At 44.0% G+C, this 17,171-nt stretch overlaps 2 protein-coding genes across 2 annotated transcripts in view; both read right to left on the bottom strand.

Annotated features, from left to right (window-relative positions):
* LOC116057049 (NACHT, LRR and PYD domains-containing protein 12-like) overlaps nt 1-3,284 on the bottom strand; it is a gene marked incomplete at its 3' end in the record, with an annotated part of 36,588 nt that extends 33,304 nt beyond the window's left edge. The window contains exons 1-3 of the mRNA XM_031309477.2: nt 2,224-3,284; nt 1,960-2,133; nt 1-174 (exon numbers count right to left, since the gene is read on the bottom strand). Coding sequence (XP_031165337.2) covers nt 1-174; nt 1,960-2,133; nt 2,224-3,284 — 1,409 coding nt within the window. The remainder of the gene's footprint in view (nt 175-1,959; nt 2,134-2,223) is intronic.
* A 622-nt stretch (nt 3,285-3,906) lies between these two features.
* On the bottom strand, nt 3,907-11,768 carry LOC116057040. Its single transcript, XM_036001115.1, has 6 exons — nt 11,658-11,768; nt 8,543-8,617; nt 5,065-5,181; nt 4,475-4,553; nt 4,107-4,314; nt 3,907-3,971 (listed from the first exon to the last, which is right to left on the bottom strand). Exons 1-6 carry the CDS (start codon nt 11,717-11,719, stop codon nt 3,907-3,909), a joined length of 606 nt encoding a protein of 201 aa, XP_035857008.1. The 5' UTR covers nt 11,720-11,768.
* Between the last annotated feature and the right edge of the window lie 5,403 nt (nt 11,769-17,171).

The raw sequence follows: 17,171 nt of genomic DNA, 5'->3' as shown, positions 1-17,171 counted from the left end.
CTGAGAGTCTCCAGTGTGCAGTGTGAACTCTTCAGTCCATCAGAGATCAGCTTCCCTCCTGAATCCTGCAGGTTGTTGCTACTCAGGTCCAGCTCTCTCAGACTAGAGGACTGGGAGCTGAGAACTGAGGACAGAGCTTCACAGCTTCTCTCTGACAGGTTACAGACACTCAGTCTGGAGAGACAACAGGAAGGAAACAATACATTTATATTTAACTCCTGATGAAACATATCAGAGTATTTAATGATGAATAAATCACACTTACAGAGCTCTTTTGGAGGGGCGGTAATGAAGAAGACAGATAATGATTGTGTTTAAATGTTAATTCTGGACTTTTGGTGATAGAGAATATAAAATCCATTTTCTAAACAAGTTGGAAACATGATAACTTATTGTGACTGAATGAGGAGTAAAAAGACACCCAGTATTTATATTCACTTAAGATTTAAAAAAATAATTAGTTTCTCAATCTCAGCCATAGTTCATACTTTGTGCATTATGACATGTTATAAATAAGAACACTATGCTTTGGAAACATTCAAAGATTTCCCAATAGTTACATTTTAAATCCTAACATGAGACAGGCGGTTTAAATTGAATAAAGCTTAAAGTTTAGAGAAAAATCATGTAAGAAGACAATTAACGATTGTGTTTATATGTTGAGTCTGGACTTTTGGTGATACAGTATATGAAATCCCTTCTCAGCATGTTTAAATATCTGCTGCTCTACTCTAAACAAGTTGGAAACATGATTAATCGTGACTGAATTAAGCAATATTACACGAGAGGGTTTGATTTAACGTCACTATTGGCACCACAGTGATGCATCTAGGACCGAGGCGCTTGCACCGAGGTTCGTAAACATGACTGAAGTGATAATCACACCCTCACTTGTAATAAAGCGATTATAAAACAATGGTTACCAACTAAATACAAGTTATAATCAAACTGTATTCATATTGTGGGGCAATCCGCTCTCAAAATAAAGAAAAGCAACAGAGACGATTTGTAGTCCCTCTCTGTTAAACGTTAAGTCAGCCAGTCATCTTAAGCTAACGTTAGCTTTGTAACGGTAGAGATCATGGGATTTTCCAAAACGTAATAACTACCGCAAATATAAACACCAAACTGCTTGGCTACCTTAATCTGGTTATAACTAAAATATTTGCAGAGAAAAATATTTTTTCATGGACAGATTTAACTACTATATGTCCGCAAACTTCATTATTGACGTGTCAGTGGCACAGCTGATGTGATCCAACAGCTGATGTGAAAAAAAAGAAAAAAAAAGATCATTGCTCTTTTACTGTTTTTATTCTGGTTTTATATGTCCTGTAAGGAATATTTATTGTATTTATTGTATGCACCCAGTGGAGTAGCGCTCCTAATTGTGCCGTATTGTAAAGTACAATGACAATAAAGGCTTTCAATTCAATTCGATCCAAACAGCTGATGGGATCCAAACTATTCTAGTTAACAGTTAACTCCAGATTGTTGTAAAAATGTAATTTCATCCAATGATTCACTTCACATCTTCTTCCGACCATTCATCAAAACTAAGTCCTCCATATAAATCAAAATTAACAACAAAATAATCCATTGTATCAATGTTGTAGGCTAACATTACTGTGTTTTTGATTCAGCCCTGGAAGTTACAATGTTGTCATGGAAATGCCGGAGTAATATTTTATGTGATCCACCAGGTGTGCTCAAATGGCTCTGGGTGTGCTGTCATGCTGATTTGAGTATGTTCTAAATGTCTAGTTGACCAATTAGATTGTCTGGTCGGATCTACTTGTTGTATAATCAATAATAAACAAACGTCCAGTAATCAAAGTCACATGATATTAAAATATAAATTAGTTCTGGATCTCAGGCACAGTTCATATTTCATTCTTTATAAAGTGATTCTAAATCAGAATAAAATGTGTTCTCAAAGATTATTGTTCTTGATCTGACCTGAGAGTCTCCAGACTGCAGTGTGGACTCTTCAGTCCAACAGAGATCTGCTCCACTCCTGAATCCTGCAGGCTGTTGCTACTCAGATCCAGCTCTCTCAGACTAGAGGACTGGGAGCTGAGAACTGAGGACAGAGCTTCACAGCTTCTCTCTGACAGATTACAGCCACTCAGTCTGGAGAGACAACAGGAAGGAAACAAGTTATTATATTTAACTCCTGATGAAAGCTATCAGAGTATTTAATGATGAATAAATCCCACTTACAGAGCTTTGTTGGAGGCTTTGACCACTGGCAGCAGCCTCAGAAGAGCCTCCTCTGAAGCACGGTATTTCTTCAAGTCAAACACGTCCAGATCTTCTTCTGATGACAGTAAGATGAAGACCAGAGCTGACCACTGAGCAGGAGACATTCTATCTGTGGAGAGACGTCCTGAACTCAGGGACCATTGGATCTGCTCCACTAGAGAACGATCATTCAGTTCATTCAGACAGTGGAACAGATTGATGCTTCTCTCTGCAGACAGATTCTCACTGATCTTCTTCTTGATGTACTCAACTGTTTCCTGATTGGTCTCTGAGCTACTTCCTGTCTGTGTCATCAGACCTCGTAGGAGATTCTGATTGGTCTGCAGTGAAAGACCCAGGAGGAAGCGGAGGAACAAGTCCAGGTGTCCATTTGGACTCTGTAAGGCCTTGTCCACAGCACTCTGGTAGAACTGTGTTGATGTTGTTTTTTTTCCTGACAGCAGGTTGACTCCAGAGTTGGTGAAGGTCAGATGGACATGAAGAGCAGCCAGAAACTCCTGAACACTCATATGGACAAAGCAGAACACCTTGTCCTGGTACAGTCCTCTCTCCTCTTTAAAGATCTGTGTGAACACTCCTGAGTACACTGAGGCTGCTCTGATATCGATGCCACACTCTGTCAGGTCTGATTCATAGAAGATCAGGTTGCCTTTCTGCAGCTGCTGAAAAGCCAGTTTTCCCAGAGACTCAATCATCTTCCTGCTCTCTGGACTCCAGTGTGGATCTGTCTCAGCTCCTCCATCATACTTGATGTTTTTCACTTTGGACTGAACCACCAGGAAGTGGATGTACATCTCAGTCAGGGTCTTGGGCAGCTCTCCTCCCTGTCTGGTCTTCAACACTTCCTCCAGAACTGTAGCAGTGATCCAGCAGAAGATTGGGATGTGGCACATGATGTGGAGGCTTCGTGATTTCTTGATGTGGGAGATGATTCTGCTGGCCTGCTTCTCATCTGTGAATCTCTTCCTGAAGTACTCCTCCTTCTGTGTGTCAGCGAACCCTCTGACCTCTGTCACCATATCAACACACTCAGGGGGGATCTGATTGGCTGCTGCAGGTCGTGTGGTTATCCAGAGGCGAGCAGAGGGAAGCAGATTCCCCCTGATGAGGTTTGTAAGCAGCACACCCACTGAGGTGGACTCTGTAACATCAGTCAGGATTTTAGTGTTGATGAAGTCCAGAGGAAGTCGACACTCATCCAGACCGTCAAAGATGAAGACAACCGGGAAGTCTTCAAACCTGCAGATTCCTGCTTCTTTGGTTTCACTAAAGAAGTAATCAACAAGTTCCACCAAGCTGTACGTTCTCTCTTTCAGCACATTCAGCTCTCTGAAGGTGAATGGAAATGTGAACTGGATGTCCTGGTTGGCTTTGCCTTCAGCCCAGTCCAGAGTGAACTTCTGTGTTAAGATTGTTTTCCCGATGCCAGCCACTCCCTTAGTCATCACTGTTCTGATTGGTTCATCTCCAGGTGGGGTTTTAAAGATGTCTTCTTGTCTGATTGTTGTTTCTGGTCTGTCTGGTTTCCTGGATGCTGTTTCAATCTGTCTGACCTCATGTTCAGCATTGACCTCTGCAGTCCCTCCCTTTGTGATGTAGATCTCTGTGAACATCTGATTCAGAAGGGTTGGGTTTCCTGCTTTAGCAATGGAACTTCTTGTTTAGGTGAAATTTGAGTTTACGCTTACAAACTCCTGCTGGACTTCCTGAATGAACACACAACAAAGAACATCAGTAAGTGATTTCATAAAGAAAAAGGCACATACTTTGACCCTTCTCTGGAGACATTAGGAAACGTCCCATTAGTCCAGCAAGATAAATATTTAGAGAAATCCTCTTACTGCGCTGCAGACGGTCAGCCAGCTCGTCCTGCTTCATTCTCCTCAGGAAGTGCAGTGTGATCTTCAGAAATGCCTCTCTGCTCCTCCTCTGCTCTTCATCCTCATCCTCCCTCTGACTCTCTGAGCATTCTGGGTAATCGGGACTCAGAAGATTCTGGATCTTCTTCAGATCGTTCTTCACAAAAGTGACGATGTTCTCCTCCAGCAGCTGGAACAGAAGATTATATGAATGACAAATCAAACTGAAATCATGGAAGCAAACATCAGATGCATGTTGGACAGACTGACAATCCACTGGTCTGAAAGGTGCTGCATGGAGATGATTGTGAACAGAATAGAGTAAATGTAGTTGTTGTACATGTACAGACCATAAATATGGAGTCCAGGTGTGTTTGATGCTGCTGGGCAGACTGACCACAGGGAACCTTTGAGCTCTCCTGGTCCACTCTGTGGAGGAATCAGAAAGAATTTACATCATGTCTGTCTACACAGAGACAAACACAAGATAAAGATCCTTTAAAGTAAAGATTAGTTTCCCCTGACATTAAAGTGTTGGTGGTACTGCTGACTTCACTGTGAATCAACAGAAAGAACTTAGAAGTAAACAAGGGCTCCAACATGGTTGGCCTAAAGGACTCCTGAAGCAGCAGACTGGTATGATGAGGCCAGGAGGTCTGTAGCTTCTGTGGTCATGGAAGGAAACATTCATAGGTAGAAGAAGTTTGGGGAGGCAACGGTGAAAAACCTTCTGTTGGCCTCAAAATTATTTTGGACCAAACCAGGTCCAATATTAAATTGAGATCTACAGTTGAAGACTGGTCTTACTGGACAGATTTCAGATGTGAGAATATAAATATATGTGAAGAAGAAATATGCTGAAAATAAACTTCAGAATGTATCTGGATACATAAAAGTTGAAACATGAATCAACAATATTAGAATATTAATAAATGCTTACCTCTTTTCAGCAGAGGGTTGTTGACCTTTAAAGTTAATGCCGAGATCTTTTGACCTGTCACTCTTGAAGGACACACAGCTGGGTTCAGGTTCAGCAGAGTCTGGTCTCTGATGGATCCTGTTACACAGAGAGTAAGACCAACAGGGATGGAAATTCACTTTTTAGTATTCAGACATAAAACACTGCTGGAGATACAAGCAGCAACTAAAACAAGATTAACACAAAGAAGTTCAATAAACTATACAAAAAACTGGGTTAAAAAGCTAAAACACCAGAGAATATATTGGACCAAACCAGATCCAATATTTACCTAAAGTCAAGAGTTGAAGACTGGTTTAACTGGACAACTTTCAGATGTGAGAATATAAATGGATGAAGAAGAAAGATGCTGAAAATAAACTCCAAAAACTCTCTGGACACATAAAAGTTAAAACATGAATCAGTAATATTATAATATTAACAGCTTACCTATTTTCAGCAGAGGGTTGCTCTCCTTTAAAGGTAATGAGGAGACCATATGACCGGTCACTCTTAAAGGACACACAGCTGGGTTCAGGATCAGGTTCAGGTCCAGGTCTCTGATGGCTTCTGATAGAAAAATTATTATTGAAGATCACATGTTCAGTTAAACACTCCCTGCATAATATAGCTGTGAAAAGATATAATAAAGATACACACTGTATGTATATAAGCCTAATTATTAAAAATAAATGCCAATAATGACTTTCTTACAGAAACATGTTGATTAAAATCAATAAAAATATCCTTTATCAGATTCTACTTTATTAAGATGCCACTATTGTTCAGGAGGAGTTGGTTCTTTCAAATATTTTGTAATGTTGCTGACTTCATAAAGTAAATGAAACCATTTCACAGCCGCTGCTTTGACCAATCAGCTCCCTAGTTCACTCAGAGCTGTGGAGATCTGCCAATGAGAGACTAATAAATAACTAAAAGAGACATAACAGCAGGAATGTCTGTAGTAATAGTACAACAGAATAGTAGAATTACAATAGAATTAGGGGACATTTGATGAAACTAATAATAAGGTTATTGTATACCAGTGGCCACCTTTTCCAGGGAGTGGTCTGAGAGATCCCTCAGATCAGATTTTAATACCAGGTGAAAACAGGACCATAGATATCCCAGAGTGCACCTGGACGACAGACTACAGTGGGCTGGAAACACAGAGACCCTCTACAAGAAGACCACACACCCAATGAGACAACACTACTTCTAGTTTGTTGGAGGTTTCACAACAACTCACCTCTGTCTTCTCCTCTCCGTTTCCACTTTCTTCCTCTCCATTTCAATTCTCCTCTCCTCCATTTCACGAATTCGCTCCCTCACACTTTTCTCCATTTTAATCTCCCTTACAGGTCGCCATTCTTTTTTAAAGTAGTGGTGTCTCCATGGACCGGACACTCTTCATGGACACACAGCTGGGTGAGGTCCAGGTCCAGGTTCAGGTTCAGGTTCAGGTTCAGCAGGGTCTGGTCTCTGATGGGTCCTGTTAGAAAGAGAGGAAGACCACTTTTTAATCTCCAGAACCAGAAGCTGCTGGAGAAACTAGAAGATATCAAGCAGAAAATAAAGTCTGAAGCTCTTCACTGAATGATTTCTGCTCTCTGCTCATCCTGCTCTGTCATTCATTATCTTTCTGGGAGAACAGGAACATTGGAAAGACTCCAGGACTAATGTCATCTTTCTGTCATCTAATGGAGACAAGACTCCAGGACTAATGTCATCTTTCTGTCCTCTAATGGAGACAAGACTCCAGGACTAATGTCATCTTTCTGTCCTCTAATGGAGACAAGACTCCAGGACTAATGTCATCTTTCTGTCCTCTAATGGAGACAAGACTCCATTATGACAATCAATCTCACCTTTCTGTCCTGTGTATGGAATATAAAAACAGGATTTAAAGTGGAGCTTTAACATGAGTCTTTGAGGAGAAACTCTGTTTTACAGACCTGTCCATTAAATCAACTATCCATTAGTCCATCAAATGGTTTGAGTGGTAGTGGACTAAGAATGTCTTTAATTAAAAGAGAGCAGATCTGGGCTCAAGTCCCTGATGTAAAAGCCTTCTTACTGTATGATATTCTATATATTTACATGTTTAAGTGTTACCTGCCTCCTGAGTTTTGTGTTCTCCTTCCAATAAATAAGGACGTTTGTAGGAGCCTAAATGCAGTCATTAATGTTTTGATAATTCATACAACAATTTCCTTTACCATTCTCACCTTCTCTCTCTGGCTCTCTGCACCATCTTTTGGAAGTGGATTTTGCATTGTTGTATTTTTTCTTGTGTCAAAGTAAATAGTTAATCTTTCACCGTGTGGTCCAGTGGATGTTTTAATGTGGATTAAGACGAGGAGATGTAGAAGAGCGACGAGCTACAGCTTCATTGTGGGGAAACCTACAACATTTACTAACTTAAATTTGTGCATACTAATATATCTGAATGCAGGAATTTAGACGTCAGAATGATTGCTGAGAGTGTGGTCTCCACCTACTCTATTGGTAGAGTGTCCTGATTAGGATTGGACTCTACTAATAACATGGTATTGAATAACTACTCTCCCCCAAAACCGTTTTTACCATTTGCATTGACACTGGCCAAGTGGCCATAGGAACTGACCTTTTGTTATTATAATCACAGCCATCTAACCACCACTATGTGGAAAAGGTAAAAGACCCTGCCCTTACAGGAACTGTGGTCAGAGGAACTTAATAATCCCCAAATTGGTCCAGTAGGAACAGGAGAAAATAAGGCTTCTAGGAACGTTATGCTCTAGGACAGGGGTCACCAACCTTTCTGAAACTGAGAGCTACTTCATGGGTACTGAGTCATACGAAGGGCTACCAGTTTGATACACTCTTCTGAAATAACAAATTTGCTCAGTTTTCCTTTAGTTATATATGATTATTAATGATTAATGATAGTCATCTATGTGAAGACACTGATCACGTTAATGATTTCTCACAATAATAATCAACAATGACTTAACAAGGTGGGAAACAGATAATATCAATATTAAATTTTCATTTTTAGAACAGGCCTGAGGGCTACTCATGTGGTCCTTGGGGGCTACCTGGTGCCCGTGGGCACTGTGTTGGTGACCCCTGTTCTAGGAACTGCAAAAATCCCTCCGGTCAGAAAGAGACTATTAAGAAGAGCCACTAGTTCCTGTTGGAGGAGTACCAGCTCATAGTGACCAGTTCCATATTAGTTGATTAGTGAGAGAATAAAAGAGCTGAGTCATGTTGTCTCCACATCAGTCCTGTCAGTGAATACAACGACCAACACTAACTGCTGCAGACAGCTTTCTGATCTTCATCACAAGAGTCCTGAACACTTTCTCAGGAAATAAGAAGAGAAGTAGAAACATTATATTTAACATCACAGAGCCAGAAACTAACCCTGAAGAGACCAAAGACTAACGTGGTGTTAAAGTACCAAACAGATACTTACAGTTTCTTCACACAGTCCAAAATGTCGACGAAGAACAACTCAGGTGAGTTGTTTCCTGATGAGTCACAGCTCCACCTGTCAGGAAGCAGATTTTCACAATAAGAGCTTTGTTTCTTCTCTCTGTGTAACTGTGGTTGTTGTTGTCAGCACATTGAGGGTGTTTCATCATTTAACAGGAGAGACAGAACTAACCGGTTTCTACCTGAACTCAGGCAGCTTGGTCAGGTGGAGGAAGAGGACAGAAAGAATCCTGGAGAACCAGAAACACTCTGACTAAAGAAATCAGAGGAGCCAAGAGGAGCTACACTGAAAAGATGCAGAACAAGTTTTCAGCCAATCGTTAAACTGGCTCAGTGACGCAGTGGAAGTAGTACACCAAACTGTTAATATTACAAGGTGAAAATACTTTGTCTTGCTCTTTAACTAAATGTACTTGATGTAGAAGTATCAGTGAGAGAGCTGATTCTCTGGAACATTAGATCATGTTTTACTGCTGATTCAGACTTTGTGTGTAAACTGTGAATGTGCAGAGTAACACGCTGTCAGATAAATGGAGGACAATAACAAGAGGAGCCACTTCTTAGAAACCTCCGTAAGCTGCTGAGAGGCTGAGTCAGGGAACAATCACCACTTGTATGACGCACAGTTTGAATAATTCAGTTCCACTCCGTGATATGCGTTTACAGATTTATTTTCCACTTGAAAATAGAAAAAAACTAAAACAACATAATCTAGTAGCATGAAAAATGGCCTACTGTATGAACGTGGATGTGGTGAGTTGTTCACCTTTGAGTTTTCTGTGAAACTTGCTGTCAACAGAAAATGTAGATCCCAAACTCGCCCCTCTCTCAAGCCTCCACCATGCAGGTGCAGAGATGTATCAATAGATGATGATTATTGTGATTAAAGCAAGTATCGAGACATGTTACCAGGGGCGTCGGACTGGTGGGAATAAGGGGACTGAGTACCCAGGGCCCTCAGGTAAGGAGGGCCCAAAAAGATGCTAGAATGAATAGCTGTGGATGTGGGGAGGGGCCCATAGAAAATGCCTTTCTACAGGGCCCAGAATGTTGTGCTTCGGCCCTGCATGTTACTGCAGTAAAAGTACTAGGGGAGACCGGGTACGGTTGTAACACTTTTTTCTCCAGCACCTAAAACTACCTTTTTATTTTAGCTACACGTCTGAAACTTTTAGGCAAAGTACCCACATTAGTCTACTACAAATGGCAGCAATTTAAATTTCTTCAACTATATCACAGACTTTCTGAGATGATGACAAATACAAGGTGGTCCTTTGGTTGTAACAGGTAGTCAAAATGCACAAAAACTAAGGATACTCAAGTGATATGCCACAACAACAGTTTTATTTTAAATGAATGACTGCAACAATAAAATATGTGTGAATATGGGGAGTGTATGTGCATGCACACGTGTACGTTTGTGTGTGCAGGTCTGTGCATGTCTGTACGTGCACATTCACATGGGTGTTTGTGTGTTTAAGTGTGTGTGTATGTGTTTATGTGTGCGTGTGTGAGTGAGAGCAAATTAACAAACATATTTACCCCCATTCCACAGAACGAACAATTAAATGCACTCTTAAGTCACAATGGTGACAAGAAAAAACTAATTAAATGCATTGTTATCAGAGTCAAAATGGTGACAAATGAAATTGGTGCCTGGTGGACCCAAAAGCTACATAAAACACACTTGACCTACATTTTATGGTTTTAACACTTTCATAACACGTGTTACATCCTACCCCGCCACTGTCACCCATTGTTTAGCTAGCTGTATTAGCATGGTGCTTTGAAATTAGCACGGGGTTGATACGCCATTCTTTACTAGAGAAACTACAGTTTGATGTGATATAACCCATACAACATTATCTACAACGGCAGAAGTACTAAACACTTTCTTACCTCAGAATTAGATTTTCTGCTGTAGCTTCAGGAGAGATAGCAAAACAGACTAGAAAACCTCCATGTGGGATCATGAAGGAAGCCTGAGGAAACGGAAACTGTTACATGACTCCTATCTTATCCCTGATTCATGGAACTGGTAGTGTTACAACTATCCCTGTGTTACAACTGTACCCGGTCTCCCCTACTAGCACAGTGTGAAGTTCCAGCAGCTGGCTGAGCAGATAACTAACGTAGAGAGAAAACAGACAGACTCTCTTTTCTCTGTTCTCTGGACGTTAACAGAGAAAACCTCAGCAGAGAACTCCACATTACAGACAGCACATTGAGGGCTGGGAGCCAAAGGGGCATCACTGCATTTAATTATTTAACAGGAGAGACAGAACTAACCGGTTTCTAGCTGAACTCAGGCAGCTTCGTCAGGAGGAGGAAGAGGACAGAAAGAATCCTGGAGAACCAGAAACACTCTGACTAAAGAGATCAGAGGAGCCAAGAGGAGCTACACTGAAAAGATGCTGAACAACTTTTCAGCCAACAAGGCTGCGTCAGAGCGGACAGGCCTGCAGGACATCAGCTGCCTGATAATAACTGGATGGATTATCATAGAGTGGGCGTGTCTGTGAAGAGAAGGCTCGGCCCAGAGAAAGTGATTCTTAGTATTAAAGTAAAATATAGCGTTGCTCATAACTGTGAGTCGTATGTAGGCATGACATGTGGAGAACAACATCCCTATCCCCTGTCAATGTATACATTCAGTTAGTTAGCTCACTGGTTAATTTACATATAAGTATAGGAAAGTGAGTGTGTAACCGTCACTTCATTATAATATTGAGTGTGTGTGTGTCTGTAATAGATTTGGAATACACTGAAAGTTTAGCATGAGCACCAAATAAGTCCAGGAAATTTATAATATGCATTACTGAACCATACAATGATGTAAAATGGGACGGGTTGAAGAATTAGAGTGTCTAGTTAAACTGGAGTCAGATCTTCCTCTGGCCTTTGGGCCAGTATTTTACCCTGAATTTTCTACAGTATTCAGACATGTCACTGCAGTAAAAGTACTAATAGCACAGAGTGAAGTTCCAGCAGCTGGCTAACTCTATACTACAACTAACGTGGAGAGAAAACAGACAGACTCTCTGCTCCCTGAACTCAACACAAGATGAAAATGAAAAAGTGAAAGACTAACGTACTGGACTGCTCTGATTGGAGGGTTTCTCACGCTGCAGCTGGACCTGGAAGACCTCTGGGACATCCAGACATCTTATCGTGTGTGTCGACTGAAACCTTCGTCTCTGACAGCAAAACAACAAACCTGTTTCAGCTTCATCTGGAGGAGGAGGAGGAGGAAGAGGAGACAGAAAGAATCCTGTAGAACCAGAAACACTGTGCCAACAGAGATCAGAGGAGCAGTAACTCTTCATAACAACCAGCAGTGATAAACAGGAAATTAAACTTCAGTTAAAAGTTATTTTAACTGTTAACAAACAACAACACTGATATACACACACACACACACACACACACACACACACATACACACACACACACACACACACACACACACACACACACATACACATACACAGATACACACACACACACACACACACACACACAGACACACACACACAGACACATACAGACACACACAGACACACACACACACAGACAGACAGACAGACAGACAGACACCCAAGAATAAGAATGTCATTCAGGTTTTAATAAAGCCGGTGGCGTTATAATAAAGGAGGCGGGACATGTTAAGTGATGCTCCACTAGTGGTGCAGCTAACGCTGCATTCAGAGGAAAAGAGTGGACGATAGAGATGAATCATCTTCAGCCCTTCTTGGCATATTTATTTCTGAGCTGCAGACACATCAGTCTCACGGTCAGACAGCTTCTAAGTTAGGGACCGTTCGGTATTTATGGAATGGACCACCGCAGGAAAATAGGGGAGGGTCATGTCTTTTTATTCTTTGCTGAGGGGAGGGTCATCCAACAGGGGGGGGGATTTTTAGAGAGTATAGTATGGGGTTTCTGTCTCTTAAGAATGTGGTTTGATTGATGACTGACAGGTCAAGAGGTCACGACCTGTCAAAATTTTGATTGATGTTCGACAGGTGTTTCTGATGCAATATCTATTTACAGTACAGGGTAGAGACAGGAAATGCGGTTTTCAAATGAGCCAATGAGAATAGGGTGTGAGAGGAAATAGATGGGTAGGGTTAAAAAAGAAGTTTCTTTCAAGCATATAAAGGTTAAAGGAGTTCCTTCGTGATTCTCAACAGGATACTAGCTTGCTACTCGCTATGTCAGCAATGAATGATATTACTGCTTCTAAGATGTATGATGTTGAGTCCTGCTCTCTATCTAGTCCTTACTGAGGAGGGACTGGTCCTAACACATGGTCCTCTTCGCTGATCTGTGAGACTCCTGTAACGATATATCAAGAAGGTCTCGAGCTCCGGGCGCGCCGAAGAAATGTACATTGTACCTATGTCGTACCCAGATGCCTCCGTCGGTATCTCTGCAGGAGGAATGGTCTCTACAGGCGAGTGGGATGACTGGATCGTGGGGTTATGTGTTCAAGTATGAAGAAGGTGAACTTTGTTTTTATCGGCTGAAGGAAGGGGAAAAATTGTGTCCCTCAACCGACATGGTGAAAATGACCTCGGACGACTGGGGTGTGATGAAGACAATGCTACAATTTGCCTGTAACCCTAATAAGGAGAATGAGAGTGTTGCTACGTTGGATAAAGAGACGCAAACGGTTATGGAAGAATGCAAGGAGGAGGAAGTGTACCTTTGTAGCAATGGTGATGAAGAGAATCCTGAGGTGAAGCGCCCGAGAACTGATAATTACCCCAGTGATTATGACTTGACTCAGATGAAAATCATCTTTGGGGCTACATGGCCATCCGGAACCACAACCTCCGGCCGTTGGTGTTTCCGAGCCACTCTGGTATCACAGCCTCCGGAAGCAAAGAGAGCCTGCGATCTTTTTGTTTTGCAGAGATTTAATCCAGACTGCGGTTTATTCCGAACCGTGTTAGTCTTACCAGCGTTGGAATGGATGGACAGGCTGATGGAAGTGAGGGAGACTATTACGGGCCTCTTCCTTCGCTGTCGCGGATGGAAGAATACGCTGGTTGTGAAAAAAACTCTAAACTTTTTAACTTTACCACGCCTCTTTTCCCAGAACTTTCCAGACCACACCTCTTCCCCTAACCACTCCTCTTTTCCTAACCACGCCTCCCCTTACGATACTATAAAGACTGAATCAGGCTTCTTTACAACGTACAAGATGTTCAACGCAAGACAGAGGAGCCTCACACCATACAAGATGTTCAACTCATCGACAAAGAGATCCCTTACCCCTCGGGTTCTCTTCTCAGTGGAGGAGGAGGAGAGTCAAAGCCTGATATGCCCTCCACCCTCTCCGGTCTCTCCTGAGGCGCCGTCTCGGGACATCCCTGCTGAGCAGAACTCTGATGAGGGAGTGATAGCCCATAATCCTCCGCCAGCTCAATCGGAAGAGGACGATGATTCATCAAAGGAGGTGGAAGAGGAAAGCGTTGATTCATCAGATGAAGAAAGTCATGATGAAATGGAGGACGAAATTCCTGATGAACAGGGTAAGGAAAGCCCTCCACATGGACAGGAGGAGAGCCCTACTCCAGAACAGGAGGATGAGGTTGACGGCTGGGTCTCTTCTCTGCTCATTGACACCGTTAAATCGGCCGTTTTCCATCTTCTTAACTTGATTATTCACAAGGACAGACGCTCTGAGTGTCATGGGTGTAAGATTGACCACCCTAGTCAGCGAGAACACGCATGTCTGGAAGCATTGGAGGACGACTTTTACGGAGATAACTTTTACCGCCTGATGAAAAGACTCATCACAACTCGTTTTATTCCAGCTATTCAACGTCTGTTACTTGCCCGGAACATCAAAACCGAGGATTTCAGAGTCCAGGTAGTAGCAGAGACATTACTACACGAACTGAAAGTAGTGAAGAAAATCTTTGACCCCATCACAGACATGTACGAAAATTTGATAGGACAAGATGCAGTGAAAATTTTCCAACTGCGTTTGGTCACCGAGTGTTACAAGGGATCGTAAGTGGAAAAAAAAATCACAATGGTTTTTAAAAGCATGGGCCCACCACCTGTGGGAGGAACCGCTGGGGTCGGGTGCGCTGCCACATGGGTGGCAGTGAAGGTCAGGGGCCTCGACGGACCAGACCCGGGCAGCAGACGCTGGCTCTGGGGACGTGGAACGTCACCTCTCTGTGGGGGAAGGAACCGGAACTTGTGCGGGAGGTGGAGCGCTACCAGTTGGATCTGGTGGGGCTTACCTCTACGCACAGTCTCGGTTCTGGAACCATACTCCTGGATAGGGGTTGGACTCTTTTCTTCTCCGGAGTTGCCCAGGGTGTGAGGCGCCGGGCGGGTGTGGGGATACTCACAAGCCCCCGGCTGAGCGCCGCTACGTTGGAGTTTACCCCGGTGGACGAGAGGGTCGCCTCCCTACGCCTGCGGGTTGTGGGGGGGAAAACTCTGACTGTTGTTTGTGCGTATGCACCAAAAAAGAGCTCGGAGTATTCGGCCTTCTTGGAGACCTTGAATGGAGTCCTGTATGGGGCTCCAGTAGGGGACTCCATAGTTCTGCTGGGGGACTTCAACACGCACGTGGGCAATGATGGAGACACATGGAGAGGCGTGATTGGGAGGAACGGCCTCCCTGATCTAAACCAGAGTGGTTGTTTGTTGTTGGACTTCTGTGCTAGTCATGGATTGTCTATAACGAACACCATGTTCGAACATAGGGATGCTCATAAGTGTACTTGGTACCAGAGCACCCTAGGCCAAAGGTCAATGATCGATTTTATAATCGTTTCATCTGATCTGAGGCCGTATGTTTTGGACACTCGGGTGAAGAGAGGGGCAGAGCTGTCAACTGATCACCATCTGGTGGTGAGTTGGGTCAGAGGGTGGGGGAAGACTCTGGACAGACCTGGTAAACCCAAACGGGTAGTGCGGGTGAACTGGGAACGTCTGGAGGAGGCCCCTGTCCGACAGACTTTCAACTCACACCTCCGGCGGAGCTTTTCGTGCATCCCTGTGGAAGCTGGGGGCATTGAACCCGAGTGGACAATGTTCAAAGTTTCCATTGCTGAAGCTGCGGCGGGGAGCTGTGGTCTTAGGGTCTTAGGTGCCTCAAGGGGCGGCAACCCACGAACACCGTGGTGGACACCGGTGGTCAGGGAAGCCGTCCGACTGAAGAAGGAGTCTTTCTGAGATATGTTATCCCAGGGGACTCCGGAGGCAGTTGCAAGGTACCGAAGGGCCCGAAGGGCTGCAGCCTCTGCCGTGAAAGAGGCAAAGCAGCGGGTGTGGGAGAAGTTCGGAGAAGACATGGAGAAGGACTTTTGGTCGGCACCAAGGTGCTTCTGGAAAACCGTTCGCCACCTCAGGAGGGGGAAGCGGGGAACCATCCAAGCTGTGTACAGTAAGGATGGGACGCTGCTGACCTCAACTGAGGAGGTAATAGGGCGGTGGAAGGAGCACTTTGAGGAACTCCTAAATCCGACTAATACGCCCTCTATGGTAGAGGCAGAGCTGGAGGATGATTGGGGATTGTCGTCAATTTCCCTGGTGGAAGTTGCTGAGGTAGTTAAACAACTCCACAGTGGCAAAGCCCCAGGGATTGATGAGATCCGTCCAGAAATGCTTAAAGCTCTGGGTGTGGAGGGGTTGTCTTGGTTGACACGCCTCTTCAACATTGCGTGGAAGTCGGGGACGGTGCCTAAGGAGTGGCAGACCGGGGTGGTGGTTCCCCTTTTCAAAAAGGGGGACCAGATGGTGTGTGCCAATTACAGGGGTATCACACTTCTCAGCCTCCCTGGTAAAGTCTACTCCAAGGTGCTGGAAAGGAGGGTTCGGTCCTGGTCGTGGAACAACGGACCAGATCTTTACTCTCGCAAGGATCCTGGAGGGAGCCTGGGAGTATGCCCAACCAGTCTACATGTGCTTTGTGGATCTGGAGAAGGCGTATGACCGGGTCCCCCGGGAGACACTGTGGGAGGTGCTGCGGGAGTTTGGGGTGAGGGGGTCCCTTCTCAGGGCCATCCAATCTCTGTACGACCAAAGCGAGAGCTGTGTCCGGGTTCTCGGCAGTAAGTCGGACTCGTTTCAGGTGAGAGTTGGCCTCCGCCAGGGCTGCGCTTTGTCACCAATCCTGTTTGTAGTATTTATGGACAGGATATCGAGGCGTAGTCGGGGTGGAGAGGGGTTGCAGTTTGGTGAGCTGGGGATCTCATCGCTGCTTTTTGCAGATGATGTGGTCCTGATGGCATCGTCGGCCTGTGACCTTCAGCACTCACTGGATCGGTTCGCAGCCGAGTGTGAAGCGGCTGGGATGAGGATCAGCACCTCTAAATCTGAGGCCATGGTTCTCAGCAGGAAACCGATGGAGTGCCTTCGCCAGGTAGGGAATGAGTCTTTACCCCAAGTGAAGGAGTTCAAGTACCTTGGAGTCTTGTTTGCGAGTGAGGGAACAATGGAGCGGGAGATTGGTCGGAGAATCGGCGCAGCGGGTGCGGTATTACACTCAATTTATCGCACCGTTGTGACGAAAAGAGAGCTGAGCCAGAAGGCAAAGCTCTCAATCTACCGGTCAGTTTTCGTTCCTACCCTCACCT

The sequence above is a fragment of the Sander lucioperca genome, chromosome 5 (genome assembly GCF_008315115.2).
Source record: "Sander lucioperca isolate FBNREF2018 chromosome 5, SLUC_FBN_1.2, whole genome shotgun sequence".
NCBI classification, from domain to species: domain Eukaryota; kingdom Metazoa; phylum Chordata; class Actinopteri; order Perciformes; family Percidae; genus Sander; species Sander lucioperca.
Note: the sequence above shows the minus strand (reverse complement) of the source record. Positions and strands in the feature narration are given on the sequence as shown.